At 40.2% G+C, this 15,709-nt stretch overlaps 2 protein-coding genes across 4 annotated transcripts in view; one reads left to right on the top strand and one right to left on the bottom strand.

Moving 5' to 3' along the window:
* The window catches only part of LOC129727444 (beta-1,4-glucuronyltransferase 1), a 207,753-nt gene that overhangs the window by 36,321 nt on the left and 155,723 nt on the right, over window positions 1-15,709 (bottom strand). For all 3 annotated transcript variants that reach the window (XM_055685297.1, XM_055685296.1, XM_055685298.1), the window contains one exon: window positions 2,510-2,816. The gene's annotated coding sequence lies outside the window, so the exon portion shown is untranslated. The remainder of the gene's footprint in view (window positions 1-2,509; window positions 2,817-15,709) is intronic.
* LOC129728164 (uncharacterized) lies at window positions 9,714-15,671 on the top strand. The gene is made up of 4 exons (XM_055686581.1): window positions 9,714-10,000; window positions 10,092-10,153; window positions 10,213-15,592; window positions 15,639-15,671. Exons 3-4 carry the CDS (start codon window positions 10,328-10,330, stop codon window positions 15,669-15,671), a joined length of 5,298 nt encoding a protein of 1,765 aa, XP_055542556.1. The 5' UTR covers window positions 9,714-10,000; window positions 10,092-10,153; window positions 10,213-10,327.

The raw sequence follows: 15,709 nt of genomic DNA, 5'->3' as shown, positions 1-15,709 counted from the left end.
TTATATTGACCGTCGAAGATTATCATGTGCTTAGGTGTACGGATTTCGATCCAGCACGGTAGTTATGCATGCAAATTGCGGCTGCTGCAAGTTCACAACAGTCGTTTGATTAAAACATGAATCGCGCACCTGTCAGAAAATTATCATCATCTTCATTCAGCATTTATGGTAGCTCATAAACCGTTGGACGTGTTTTATTATTCCTGGAAGTCTCTCCAGAATCCGCTTTCTACCATCGTTTTCCGCATAAATCCTACTTTCATTTTTTTTTGTCTTAATACTCTCCAACACGGAGCCTACTTTCCCCGCATCCCATGCTGGCAGTTTCCGGGAAACAGCTTTTTTTTCAAGAAATTTGTCGCAACAGGTCTTTCAACCTCTGCGGATAAAATTTCGCCTTTCCTGTGTGATGCCGCTGTTTTGGAGAGTGTGTCGTAATTATTCACTCTACCGGAGCACATCCACGGTGAGGCCCTCGAGCCTGGAGTGCGGTGATGGTCCTCATGTACGTGCATCGTGTGCGATTTCAAGTTCATTATCACGATCTTTTATGTTTTCCACCGGCGGCCAACAGCAAGCAAGTAAAACAGTCCCTGTGTCGTGCTCTGTTTGCTTTGCGTCTCTATTTGCTGGAGCATTGCTGCTGCTGCTGGTGTATAGCGCAACCCGCAGTGCGATGATTTCTTCGAGATTGCCGCATTTCGCAGTTAGTTACTCAGGCAGGCAGGCAACCAGACGAACCAGAGCGAAATCTGGGGGCTTCAGCTGCTGCCGGGGCTGTGACGAATCGTTAAAACGCGCAGTTCTCATCCTTCGGTTAGTCATTGCACACGAAACGATGTGATAATTTGGTGAATCACTTTTGATTCGATCTTTAGCAAAAAAAATACCTGAGCTGACGGAATTGAGGCTGAAAATTTTGTTTTCGTTTGTCATGGTTTGTTAATTTGAGCTTGTTGATAATTAGCGCATCGTCGCCCTGTTTATGCGTTATTTAAGGCAATAAATTTTAAACACTTCAAGCTCAATTGGCATTTGTACTGGGATAGTTCATGCTATCCTAATTTGCCGTAAAGGGTCATTGTTGGTTTCATTTTCCTGGCACCGTAACAGTTTTCATCTTTAGGTCTTTAGGTAACATGGAAGACGCTACTTGTTGGGAGAAAATTTTTGTATTAAGCGAGAAATAAGCTAAGAAAAACCAAGCCAACTAACGGCGGTGATACTCGAGAGTGACCTGTTACGTCTTCGGCAAATAGCCAACAACCAGTTGCGCGTAGCAGTAATTCATATATTTCAGAAGCAGTGTCAAAGAAATAAAAATTATGAAATCTCAAACAGGTTCAAATGTCATCATAAAGGAAAGAAGAAATTATATAAGAACTTAGAAAGAAATCAAAATAATTTTATGAAAGTTATAATGAATTAAAAAGTAATTAATATCAAAAATGTCAGTAAAATTAGAAATTTCCGAAAGATAATCATGATTGAAGAAAAGAAAGATAAGACAATAAGATGAATGTAATGTATTGAGTAATGTCTACCACTTACTTCTTTTCAGTTTGTAATTGGTAACCGAAAAATTATCTCAGGGAAAATAAACACGGTACACAACAAAACTCGCTTAATAGTTTCTTGATAGGTTTCACACTTAGTCTTTCCGCAGCGTAAACGGAACAAATCTAGATAAGCGGCAGCAGAACAAAAAAGCTCATAATTTTCCGGTCGGCAATTTCAGCAGCGATGTTTTTTCGTGACTGTTTACACGCCAAAAATATCGCGCAATGCATTATCAATTCAGCACCTCTTGTTGATTCTGCACCTTGCAGACATTCTACTGCTCGCTAGCAATAATAATTGCTAATCGAGTTAGCTAACCGATTTTAAATGAAAGCAAACAACTGGTGCACAGCAAAGGCTAAGTCGTGCTATTGTAATCAATGCCGCTGAATTCTGGATGGAAACGGCCGAATGACCTTAGAGTGTTTTTTAAAGTCTGCGATTAAGTTTAAGATTAGCCTGCGACTGACTAGAGCGTTCAAAACATTTCTCACGACTAACGACGGGAGCGGCATGAGTTTGTTCTCGGTTGTCAGCTTCGGGGTTTTTCTAATGGTCACAACAGCTTAGTGACGAAATAATTAGCAGTTGGATTGAAAGCCAAAAAAAAAACAAGTTTTTACGACAAAACCCGGTCAGTGAGAAACCGGTAAGAAGGGCAGTTTGCAAATAGATGGCCCCATGGGGGAGGAAGGTGAGTTGTAACCGAACACTGCTGCTGCACAGAAAGGTGAAGTACATACATCAATCTATTTGAACAGCACTTAGCTTGATTGAATGTTTGTACTTATCAATACAATGCGAAATGTGCGCTCTTGAATGGTAGGGCAATATTTGTGTTTAACAATGCGAAAAACTTGTCGACAGTGGAGTGGAATAACGGAGTTGAGAAATATATACTTTTGTTGATCCTAAGAGGGTATGACAAAATATTTAAAATATCACTCACCTCCACCGACCGATCGAAGTTTCGCTTCGCCTAGCCTTGCGTTGGCAGTGCCCTTCGAGGGCGCATCGATTCGGTCCGTTTGCCGGAGTTGTTGGCAGCATCTACCGCTAACAGCGCATAACCGGTAAGCCACTGTAGCGCAGTCAATTCCTCAATCGGCCGCAAATCGCTGTCGCCGTTAGCGGGTGCACACTATCAGGGTACCGCTCCGGTGCATCCCGTTTTCTATACGCTATGCTAATATGTGGCCGTTGATGATACTCTGCGTGTTTTCCCGGTGAAGCGTATAGGATAGAGTTACAACGATCTGCAAAGGAACAAGTACATAGAAAAAAAAAATGAACCGAAGGGTAACGAGATAGCCATTAGTGTCATGTGTAATGAGGATGGCACCTGCCTGCCTGCCTGTGCTTGCCTGCCTGGAATGCATGCATGTCTGTCGGTATTTTCTTTATTCTCCTGAGTGACGACACTCGTGCATCGGCCAGGCCCAGGTAGGCAACATCAGCAGCAGCATCATCATCATCATCTACGTGCTCGCGTAGGAACGAAATGTGTCACCCTGGCCGAGGCCGAGGAAAAGATTATGCTTTTTATTACCTCATCCAAGCCGTACACACACACAAATTATGTAATGAAAATGCCCTGCAAAGCAGCTCCGAGTTAACGAGGATAATCTGGTCGCTAGCTGGTGGAACTCCCTTCCCACCTGAGCAAACGTGATTTATTGTGGCTATTATGTTGTTGCCTTATTAATACACTTAGTTGAATAATAGTCGAGCAATTCGAGACGGATGCACAAAGTGGCACCGAGCGGTCGTCGGTCGTCCACGTCAGTCACACCTCAGCCCGGGAGTGTCATGATGTGATCCTCTTGTCAACAGCTTTTAGTTTGCTACTGTGACTACGAGTGAGCGAAATGTTTCACTTGGTTTGCAGTAAATGGAATGTACAGTAATAAGGCGGAAGAATACCGAAACGAAAAACGAAAATCTGACGTCCTTGACACTCAACAGAGCTGCAGCTGCAAACTTTTTACTAATCCCATAGCAGACTGTCTACAAAGCTAACTAAATAACGACTACTAGTACGAAAATTTTATATTTTTGAAAAAAATTGAAAGAATAATACGAAGCTCAAACTATACTACGATGGAAATAAATCTCTTTGAAGATTTACTATATGGCGACCATGACAAGTGCCAACATTGAAATACTAACATATTGAAACTACTGATACTCACTGAACACTGCACAATGGTGCAGAAACCAAATTTAGAAGGGAAATTTGGATCTAGAGATCGATAGCAATATTCTAGAGAAAACTTTCTCCTACAAAGTTGTTAGAGCGCTTGTTGCAAAATTTACAAAAATTGGGTGAGCCAAATTTTCGATGGAATCAAGTATCTAACATTTTTATGTTTGTAAATATAAGGAAAAGTTTTTCCACAATGTTATAGCTCCGGTAATTGTAAGTAACTTTGGAGAAAAAAGTTTTCTCTATCTTTGAAAATAACTGATTTAGATTGAAAAAGAAAATTTTTCGTTCCAACTTTCTTACCTAAATTTTCACATCAAAACTGTCTTTGAACGACTTGTAAGGCCTTTTAAGAACAACAATTTACAATGTGGATTTTGTGAATATCCCAATTCTACTCAATGTTTCCATAAAAAACTAATTATTAAGGTTTTCCATAAAAACAATGTACCTACCTTTTTACTATGTTTGTCGTTCTGTTTGGGTCAAACATAACAAATATCTCTTGGTCTCAATTTCAAAAAGCACGTTTGACACTATATATGGGAGATTTTTTCTTATTATGTATTTTATAATGTATAAGTAAATTAACAAAAAAAAATAAATTGACAAAAATTATAATAATTTATTTTTTCGCAAATTAAAGCTCACAGATTTATTTTTTTTTTTTGGTTTTTCTCTTGAAACTTGAAATGATTACCATTCATTTGATCCAAAAGTTAATTTTTGAAAATAAAATACATCGTATAAAACCGTTTTGTATGGTCACCCTATTTTGGAACAGGTCATCTGGTGCTTCAATTGTAAAAAAGACTGGCAACAAGGCCAAGTAAGTGTTGTGCGCGTTCTGCCTCAACGTAAAATTTTAGTGATAAAGGCTGTTTCCTGCAGAATAATAATGAATTAATTGGTGAAACCGCAAAGTTCCGGATCCCCTGATATCTAGAAAAGTGAAAAAGAGCATCAACGGACCGCTCCGCGCAGGATAAGTATCGTTATATTTAAGAAGTGTTTGTTTTATTTTCTCTGTGGATCACTTGAACCAGCCACAAAACTCATCGACCAAGAAGTAAAATTTTATACGCTCACAGCGCCACCGCCATTCATTCGGTGGCGGGTAAACAAATCACCTGCCATCTCAAAGTTGGGCAGATTCGAATCTGTACACTAAAAGCGAAAAATTTCTTCAAGGAGAAGTTGGTAAGATAGTTCTAAACTCTATTAAAGACATCAATCATTATTAATTACGAGCCACTAATGTAAATTAGTCTAGAAGTGTGAATACAACGTTATGTCCAATAGATATAACACGGTATTCGTGCGGGGCTTAGTGTTTATGAAGGCGAATTCGGAATGTACGTGTATTACCAGGTATTCTTGAAATGGGTCGTTGGATGAACACTAGAGCTGTCACCTCCAGGACTAAAAATATTTGCATCTTTATATCATGTAATATATAAAAAAAAATAAAGTATTAATCAGCTTTATAATAGAAATAGATGCAGATAGGTTTTTTCCACAAAAGCACTGCCGGCCAGTGGGAGATGAATTGTAAACACACATACACACAGGTCATCTGGTGCTTCAATTATGCTCAAGATTGCAAATATTCGCTGAGAAAAATCAAACCCGACCAGCTTTGAAATAGGGTGACCATAAACAACGGCTTTACTCGATGTATTTTATTTTCAAAAATTCATAACTTTTGAACCAGTTTATCGATTTTCGATCTGTTTGGGTTAAACTATATGGAATTATTATAATTTTTGTCATGTTTTCAAATTAAATTCACTCAAATATAAAATATAACATATTTTTAAAATTTTCCTCATATATTGAGACAAATGTGACCTTTAAAATAAGACCAAGAGATATTTTTTATGTTCACCCAAAAAAAAAAGCGACAAACAAATAAAGAGAGATTTTTTTCTTTTTGGAAAACATTACTAACTTTGAGTAGAATTGAGATATGGGTTATTTTTATGCGATTTTTTCATACGCGGCTTTTTTACGCGATTTTTTGCAATAACGTGGATTATTTTTGCGCGATTTTTTGAAATAACGCGATTTGGAAGATTATTTTGCGCGGCATCAAATAAGTTTAGTATAGGTAAATCTTATAAAGTAAAAGATCAATCGTATGGTTAATGGCAATAAGGTTTTCTGTTTTATCAACCTAAAAAATGCATATTTTAATATATTTGCTGTTCCGCTCAAATAATATGCAATTTCAGTTGATTCGGGGAAAAGGAAAAAAATACATTAATAATTGTATAACGATACGAGTCAGGGTCGTTGCGTATAAATTCCTATTAAGTAACGAAAGCTTTAAAATATGGCAAAATCATTATAAAATAGTTACTGTCTTGTTCTTCAATGAATTTTCATTTTGGGAGCACTATGAACTCATTTTGTGTGTTTTGTTACCATTTTTATATCACTTTTCAAGTTTATATTTACTCACGTGCTTTTTGGGGACTACCGGAGCTATAACATTGTAGAACAACTTTTTCTTTAGTCTACAAAAATAAAAAGGTCAGATACTTGATTTCATCGATTTTTTGGCTCACCACAATTTCTGATAATTTTTCAATAAGCGTCTTATTATATGTAACAAATTTTTAGAAGAAATATTTTCTTTGAAATTTGGCTATCGAGCCCTAGATTCAAATTTCCCCTTAAATTCGGTTTCAGGACCATTGTGCACTGGAACTAAATCATCTGTTTAACACAGCATGCTGTGATCACTGACCCGACACGAACTCAAATAGAATATGATCTTTTAAAATTCAAACAGAATATCTTTCAAACTATATACGCAAAAAATGGTGATTACCAGGGTTCCAAAACACCCTACGAATCTCTGATAAATAATAAAAAATCTAATTACTGCGTTTATTAGATTAAATTAATTTCACAAAAAAATGCTTGCACAAGGTAAAAAATCACAAACACTTCGGGAGAATTGTTTTGTTCCACATGGAGAGATAGAACAGAACTTTTCATCGTAAGACTTAACTCTTCAAAAAGTAAGACATTGACATTTTTCCAGCTTAAAACAGATGTAACATTTTAAATCAAATAGTTTTAAATTTATGCATCCCAAAATGCTTCAAAACACTTTTCGGCCTTGAAACCTATTTAACTACTAAACACAGTATAAATAATTAGGCTGATTTTTCCTTGCTTTGAAATAAATATTTTAGCTGAGGAAGCTCGCTCAAATAATTCCTCAGTAAGCACTTAGTGACACTTTTTCACTGAGACGTGCGTTTTTCGAGGTTCTGGCAGCACGGCTATCGTCAGCACGTGTGAATTGTCTGCCTAGTGAGAATTTACATTTCATGTGTTCATGCGTAGTTGGTAACATCTCCGCCAACCACGCTGGTGGCCTGGGCTCTCGAATCCCAACGCCGATATAGGTGTCGATGGTTGTGGAGTGGCGTGATTTACTCACAACCAACCCAACTGGTCTAGATTCAATCCTAGGCGACAGCGGGAGATTTTCTGAGGCCAAAAATCTTCACGCCTTCCATCGCATGAGGAAGTAAAGCCGTTGGCGCCGGTCCGTGTGTGGACTCGTCACTGCGACCAGAGGTTAGATCTATTGTGATATTGCCCAGGTGTTTTCTGTACTCCGCATTTCATATTATTGGCAGTAACACTATTGAAGTAAGTGATACGCCTATCATTCATATCAGTGCTTGTGTGTAATTGCCTTTCCGTTTCAAGTTTACTGCTCTACTATACCGAGCCTCTGTCCATCCTAACAATATCGCTAGTTACAATTCCCTGGAGAGAACTTTCATATGTTACTCACACCAGTTTTATTATAATAGTGACTTATTTTTGTTAGGAAGAGAGTCAACAGGGGTGCTGTAGAATCCAGATTGAAGGAAGGGTACGTGGTGGGAAGCTTGAGAATAAACCCATGCTAAAAATACTTTGACAACCAAATGGCCTGATTCTACTAAGATTCGAACCCACGACCACCTGCTTACCAGAGCGGACTTTGTACCCTTACGGCTACGGAGCTCCCCAAGTTCAGTAAGATAAGTACTAATTATAGTTTCGATTTTGTAATGAGTTGATATTCTAGCACGTACCCAGTAAAAAATATTCGATGCCCTATTTTAATACGCATTGACAGCACAGGAAAATGTCGCGTGTGTGGATTGCAATATCGGGATTTTTCCTACAGTTTTTTTGATGATCTTTATACATTCCTCATGCGTTTTATTATAGCGATATATGACGTTTATACACTGTCAAATAATAAATTCACAAATTGAGATCTCAAACGTCTCGTAAAATGGTCTATAACCGTGTTGGGTAGTTCTTGTTTCGCTCGACCAGTGAATCGTCGTTTTTCGGTGCTCATATTTTTCACTTTTCACCGATAACGTCTGTCGCTGTGGTAGATTTGTGAATGTGTGGATGATCTGTTCGGAGTGAATAGTTGTAGGAGGGAGCGACACGTCTGCGCAAGTGCTGCAATGTTGTTGTAATAACTTATTTCAATTCATGTTTTCAGGCGCAGGAGGCAGCACAACAACAACTACTGATACATCATGAATTAGTCTCATATAAGTTCGTCTATTTTATTTTAGCATAAAACAATGGACACTTTCCATATGTTTTAGAATCTATTTTCATTTTTCTTTGCATACTCTACGTTAAAAATTTAAAAACTTCAGCAGCCTCCAGGAAGGCAGTCAACCGAAGTCTTGTAGGTTTCGAGCGGTACTGGCACAACTCGAAATAATTAAAATTACCTTCACCATATCAGCGAAAACTTTCCATTAAGATCCAGCCTTTTTGAGTCTATTGTGTACATATTATCAGCAAGTTGTCGGAGTTTAAATTTCTTTTTTACCATCCTTGGAGGATGTTTCTGATCTCAATTACAAAGATATATCCACTTATAACTCAGTTGTTTTTTTTTTTTTGAATTTTGAAACGAGTCTCTGTGGGATAAAACTTAACCGTAGAGTCAGGATTTTTTTGATGGGTTGCTTTCTTCAATATCTCAAAATACGGTACAAGATATCAACCTCATTCCGATCACCTTTTCCGTTTTAGGACAAAACCCGATCAAACGATTATAACAAACGGTTAACGGAACTATATCTGAACTTGATAATAATAACAAAGCCTGTGATATTCTTGATATGCCAGAATGATAAAATGTACCGAATTAAGTCAAATTCTGTTATCATATACTTGAATATTCAAAAGTTTGTTTTTTTTTAAACATATTTATAACACAATTTGTTATGCAATTGACAAAATATTGTACGTTCTTACTAATTCTGATCTTTTTCTGCCAAAAACCTTACAAAACTTGCTATAATTTGTAATAATCAGTAAGCAATTTTGATAGGAATTTTAGTATTTTAACTACTTACGAGACCATGTTTAAAACACAAGTTGATACAAAATGTTCGTAACAAAATATCAAGATTTGTTATAATCCTGATATTTTAGACTGATCAAGAAGTAATCATGCATCAGTTTAAAAATATCATTATTTTTGGTGTAAAACTGCAAATTTATAATATTGCATTTTGGCCATTGGACTGACCACAATCATATTTAGTTAAAGTTCAAACGTTTTGGGACTGATTTTTACGTTATGTTTTGAACTTATTTTAGTCTTTTTCTTACACGAATTCATAGAAATTAGGAACGCATCACCCGCGTAAAAAACCTGACCGTATTTCGCATCGTTTAACATCAAAATTCGCTCTATTGGCGATAAAAAATATGTTTGCAGCCAAAACAAATTGTTTGATTGACATAGTGTCTTTGGCGAAGCTTCAGATTATAATTTTGTCGTTCCAAAAAAAAAATACAAAAAAGTTATAATTTAATTTTTTCAAATTATAACTTTTTTTATTTCTTAATGATCGGACAGTCTTCAATTGTTACTGGGCCCATAGTGCCATCATAGTGGAGTGAAACACGTCGTACCTCTGATAAGAGATTGACAGCTTAGAAACTTCCGATAGTGGAGAGATAAGAAAGAGAGAAGAAGTTCAGAGTTGGAAATGAAGAGAGATATATGTAGAAAAAGATATAGTCTAGAGTTGGTAGAGTGACAACGTGCTTAACATAAAATTTATAATCTTACGAAACCAATTTACCCTCCGTATTTTTTTCTCATTGATATTTGCTAAATTCATTAAAGTGCTATTACGCAAGTAAAGTTTTAGGTAGTGCGAAGATTAGCAGGTACCGTTTATTTAGTTAAAAAATCTACTTACCGCTAACACTAAGAAAGTTAACCTGAAAAAGAAAATAATACTTACCTGTACACCTATAGATTGTCGACGTTGTAACCTTCGGTAGACCGGAACCTAGAATTGTTGGGAGAACACTGAAAATGTAAGAATAAATTAAAATACTTACCCTACCCTTAACTAAAACGAATAAATAAATTACAGCTTTGTAGCTGCTTAGTAAGCAACTGAAAAACAGTGTCTATTTCGTCTGCCGTGTTACAACATTCTACAAAGATTTTCATCTCTGAGTAGGAGGAAAATCGAAGTACAACCGAAGATGTCTCTAGGAGGGGAAAAGCAGAAAAATCAACGAAATTGTGCGAGTTGCACACGAAACGATTCTGCCGATGATATGGTGTGCTGTGACAAATGTGAGCGCTGGGAGCACTATGAATGTGCAGGAGTTACGGACTCGATTGCTGAGCCAGAATGCAGCTGGATGTGTCGTCGTTGCAGTGCCCGCGCTGAGGATCAACGGAGCAACACTAAGTCCGTTTTATCCTTCAATGAGTCATCTGTAAGCAAAGGTAGTAAAAGGTCGCAAGCTAGACTACAATTAAGCTTAAACCTTTTGGAAGCGCAGCGCGATCTGCAACGTAAGCGGATCGAAGAAGAGGAAGAGTATCTTAAACGTAAGTTCTCTCTATTGATGGAGATGGAAGAAGGAACCGACGCTGCTTGCAGTCGGAGCGGTGTCAGTTCGAGGGCCAATCAGGAAAGGCTGCAGAAGTGGTTGGAGAGAGAAGCTGGGGCGAAAGTAAATAGTGGCGAAGTAGCTACTACGTCTTGTCAGCGGTCGACCACGGGATCAGCTGGTCCGAAAACAGAATTTTCGAACGATATCAGTAAGGTACTTACGAGTCAATCAGAACAAAAAACCTCTACCCCGCTGTTAGTTCCGACTAGTGTACAAACTAATGTTAGTATCCCCTATAAGAGTGGTGTCATCTCATCAATAACAAACGGTGGTATCGCTAAGGTAGTAACTCAGTCGCAGATCCAAAATCTGAGTACCGTGCCGGTATATTCGTCAGCTGTTGCAAGCGTTACGAGCTCGTATGACGTTTTCACCACGACTAATACGAGTTGCCATAATTTCGGATCCACTCCATACAGCATGCAGTCCGCCCCGACACAGATCATTCCGAATATTCCCACACAATCAAATGTAACGGTTGCCGATTATTTGCGATCAAACGTTCCGATGTTGGCTTATAGTGTAGCCAATCGGTCCTTTTTGCCACCAGTCAGTGCCATTTCAACACACAGTCATTCGCATCCCGTCCCGCTTGTTCCATTTAGTTGTCCGAGCACTATTCCCTGGGTGGAATCAGTAAACCAACCATTATACCCGTCGACAACGATAATGACGTCCCCATACATGGGACAGTCTAGTTCTGGGCTTATTCTTAACCATACTACGCCGACGGTGCCGATAGTCTCTGCAGTCCGAACAACATCGGAAATTCAATCCGCCATCCCAGCAGTAGGATTAACGAGTGCGCAGGCGGCGGCTCGCTCAGTTATGTCGCGAGATTTGCCAAAGTTTTCCGGAAATCCCCGGGATTGGCCCATGTTCTACAGTAATTATAAAAACTCTACCAATGCTTGCGGTTATTCCAACGACGAAAATATGGCTAGATTGCAACGTTGCCTGGAAGGTCATGCGAGAGAGTCGGTGCGTAGCCGCTTGTTGATGCCGGCGTCAGTACCACATGTCATAGAGACTCTCCGTAAATTGTATGGGAGACCGGAGTTATTGATAAATTCTCTATTGAAAGACGTTCGGGATATTCCGCCTTTGAGGGGAAACGATTTAAAAGCTCTCGTTAAGTACGGACTTGCCGTACAAAATTTAATTGAACATGTCATTATTGCCGAACAACCAAACCACCTATCAAACCCAATCCTGCTTCAAGAGTTGATTGAAAAATTACCGACATCTTTACAAATGCAGTGGGGGTGTTTCAAACTTTCCCGTGGCGAGGTCAACTTGGTGACCTTTAATGAATTCATGCAGGGTTTATTCAATGTTGCAACGGATCTCACGGCAAATGATGAATCACATACCCGAGTTGATATCCCCAGAAAGGAGAAAAATCGCAATGAAAAACTTTTCGTGCATTCGGGTGAACCGGTAGAGGCTGTCACGCAGGTAGATGAAAATCAGGGGAGAAAACCTGACAAAACCTGTAGCTTCTGTGGGGATAGTAAACATTTGATATTAGCTTGTTTTGGATTTAAATCGTTGGATCTAAACGGTCGGTGGAAAGCTGTTAACCAAAAAAGGCTTTGTCGCTCCTGTTTGGTACCGCATTGGAAAGGTGCATGTCGGTCGAAGCGAGAGTGTGGGATAGACGGTTGTTGTATTCGCCATCATCCCTTGTTGCATTATTCTCGCAATGCTTTGGAAGTGCAAGCTGGGACTAGTATGGCTAACAATAGTTCCGTTGCTCACCAGAACCATCATTTCGCTGCTTCTTATACACTTTTTCGATACCTCCCGGTCACGCTGTTTGGAAACGGTACTGAAATAAAAACTTTCGCGTTTCTCGATGATGGCTCTTCCTCGACATTATTAGAAGCGGGGTTAGCCAAACAATTAGGGCTTTCGGGAAAACCTGAAACACTCTGGTTAAGCTGGACAGGGAAAATAGATCGCCACGAAAAGGAATCGGAGCGCGTACACTTGAAAGTAGGTGGATCTGGGTGGAAATCATCGTTTGCACTGGAGAACGTGAGAACGGTTCGGAATTTAGGTCTACCCAGCCAGACACTGGATTATAACAATCTTTCCAAAGTTTTTCCATACTTGAGGGGTCTTCCAATCGAAAGCTACACTAACGTGAGCCCCCAAATCATCATTGGTTTAGAGCACGCTCGCTTACTGACATCACTCAAAGTGCGCGAGGGTGACGGTTGCGGCCCGATAGCTACCAAGACTAGACTGGGTTGGTGCCTATTTGGCAGAAACTCACCGATGGACACCGTCGTCGAGCAACTTCACGTCCATGCGGAAGAGTCCATGAGCAACAGTAAGCTTCACGAATCGATGAAGCGCTTTTTTGCGATTGAGGAAGCTTCAGTTTCTAAAAAGTTAGATGCAGAAGTGGACAAACGTGCGTGGCAGATTTTAGAGAGTACGACTGTACTGAAGGGAAATCAATTTGAAACGGGGCTGCTTTGGCGAACAGATAACCCATGTTTTCCAGACAGTCTTCCGATGGCAGTAAAGCGATTCCATAGCCTAGAAAAACGACTAGCGCGTGAACCAGTACTGGCTACAAAAGTTAGGGAACAAATCGCCGATTATGAACGAAAAAATTACGCACACCGAGCAACCAAAGTGGAACTGGAGACAACAGACCCTTCGCATAGTTGGTATCTACCACTAGGTGTAGTAACCACCCCAAAGAAACCTGAAAAAATACGCCTCATCTGGGATGCCGCGGCGAAAACCAGAGGAATATCTTTCAACGACATGCTTCTTAAAGGACCAGATCTTCTTACTTCGTTGCCGGCCGTTTTACTTCGTTTCAGGCAAAGGAAAATTGCCATCTGCGGTGACATATGTGAAATGTTTCACCAAATCAGGATACGCAATGAAGATAAACAGTTCCAACGGTTTCTCTGGAGAGATGACCCCAAAGATGCCGTGCAGATATGGGTGATGGACGTTGCGACGTTTGGGGCGACTTGTTCCCCATGTTCCGCCCAATATATTAAAAATTACAACGCACGGCGGTTCGAGAACATTTACCCGAGAGCGGCGTCTGCTGTAATTGACAACCACTACGTTGATGATTTTTTGGACAGCGTTGATACGGTGGACGAAGCAGTGCAACTGGTAGAAAAGGTGAAAAGTATACATGCAGCAGGTGGATTTAAAATCGGTAAATTCTTATCGAACGCTCCTGTAGTACTTTCTCGACTAGGAGAGTCTAACGCAAACCGCTCAAAACCGTTTAAGATGGATGGTCACGGAGAATCGGAACGAGTTCTTGGGATGACCTGGATTCCATCCGTTGATGCGTTTACCTTCGACACGACTAGTATGCCGGAAATTCGAGAGCTAGTGGACACCAAAGTGGTGCCTACTAAGCGTCAAGTTCTTCGTACCGTCATGAAGCTGTTTGACCCACTTGGTCTGATCGCACACTATGTCATACAGGGAAAAGTTCTGATGCAGGATGTTTGGAGATCGGGAACTAACTGGGACGAGCCGATAGCAGAACACTTGCGCGATCGGTGGTACCGTTGGATTGAGCTACTTCATCAGCTAAGCTCAGTGAGGGTTCCACGTTGCTTCTTTGGCGGTGCAGATTCGACAGCTTCAAGTGACATACAACTGCACGTGCTAGTGGATGCTAGTGAAATAGCATATGCCTGTGTAGCATACCTTAGAATTCGGATGGGAAATGAAATAAAAACTGCATTAGTAGCTGCTAAAACGAAAGTGGCTCCGCTAAAACCACTCTCAATTCCCCGTCTAGAGCTTCAAGCAGCAATGATTGGCGCACGTCTAGCACAAAATGTGTGCTCGGATTTATCTTTAAATATCCAACGCAGGTACCTGTGGTCCGACTCAGCAACTGTGCTCGCATGGCTACGCTCTGATAGCCGTCGTTATCACCAGTTTGTGGCGTTCCGGGTAGCAGAGATTCTCTCCCTTAGTTGTATGGACGAGTGGCGACATATCCCGTCGAAGCTAAATGTAGCAGATGAAGCAACAAAATGGGGTTCAGGCCCATGTTTCGATCCAAATAGTCGGTGGTTTCAAGGTTCCTATTTCCTACACGACACGGAAGAGCGCTGGCCAGAGCCGCTCAAAAACAGTACAGCGACGTCTGAAGAATTGCGAGCTGTACACCTACACAACGTCAAAATAGTGGAACAGTTGTTTGATCCAGAACGTTTCTCAAAATGGTCGCGTATGGTTCGAGCAATGGCTTACGTACACCGGGCGGTAACAGTCTTCAAGAAAGGTCAACGTATGCCAGAGATTCTACAAAGCGAGGAACTTCAGAAGGCTGAGATGACCATCCTTCGTCAAGTACAAGCACAAACATATCCAGACGAAATAGCAAACCTGCGTACTGGTAACACTGTCGAAAAAGCTAGTAGCATATACAAACTAGTTCCCTTTCTCGATGAGTATGAAGTCGTTCGGATTGGGAGTCGAACCGGAGCTGCTCCAACCATCCCGTATTCAGCTAGATTTCCAGCAATACTTCCCAGAAAACATCGTGTCACGGTTTTGCTAATAGATCATTATCATCGTGAATTTCTTCATGGGAATGACGAGACAGTTCACAATGAAATTCGGCAACGTTACTTTGTTCCTCGTCTGCGAACTACTATTCGGACTGTAGCCGGTCTGTGTCAGTACTGTAAGGTAAAAAAGGCAGCTCCAAGTTCTCCGCAAATGGCACCGCTCCCGAAAATTCGACTCACTCCGTTTATACGTCCATTCACTTACGTTGGAGTGGACTATTTTGGGCCTCTCGAGGTTAAAATCGGTCGAAACACTGTCAAACGATGGGTGTGTCTTTTCACCTGTCTAACGATTCGCGCAATCCACCTTGAAGTGTGTAGTAGTTTGTCGAGTCAGTCCTGCATAATGGCATTCCGGAGATTTATCGCTAGACGCGGAGCTCCG

The sequence above is a fragment of the Wyeomyia smithii genome, chromosome 3 (assembly GCF_029784165.1).
Source record: "Wyeomyia smithii strain HCP4-BCI-WySm-NY-G18 chromosome 3, ASM2978416v1, whole genome shotgun sequence".
Classification (NCBI taxonomy): Eukaryota; Metazoa; Arthropoda; class Insecta; order Diptera; family Culicidae; genus Wyeomyia; species Wyeomyia smithii.
This window is presented reverse-complemented; position numbering and strand designations above follow the sequence as displayed.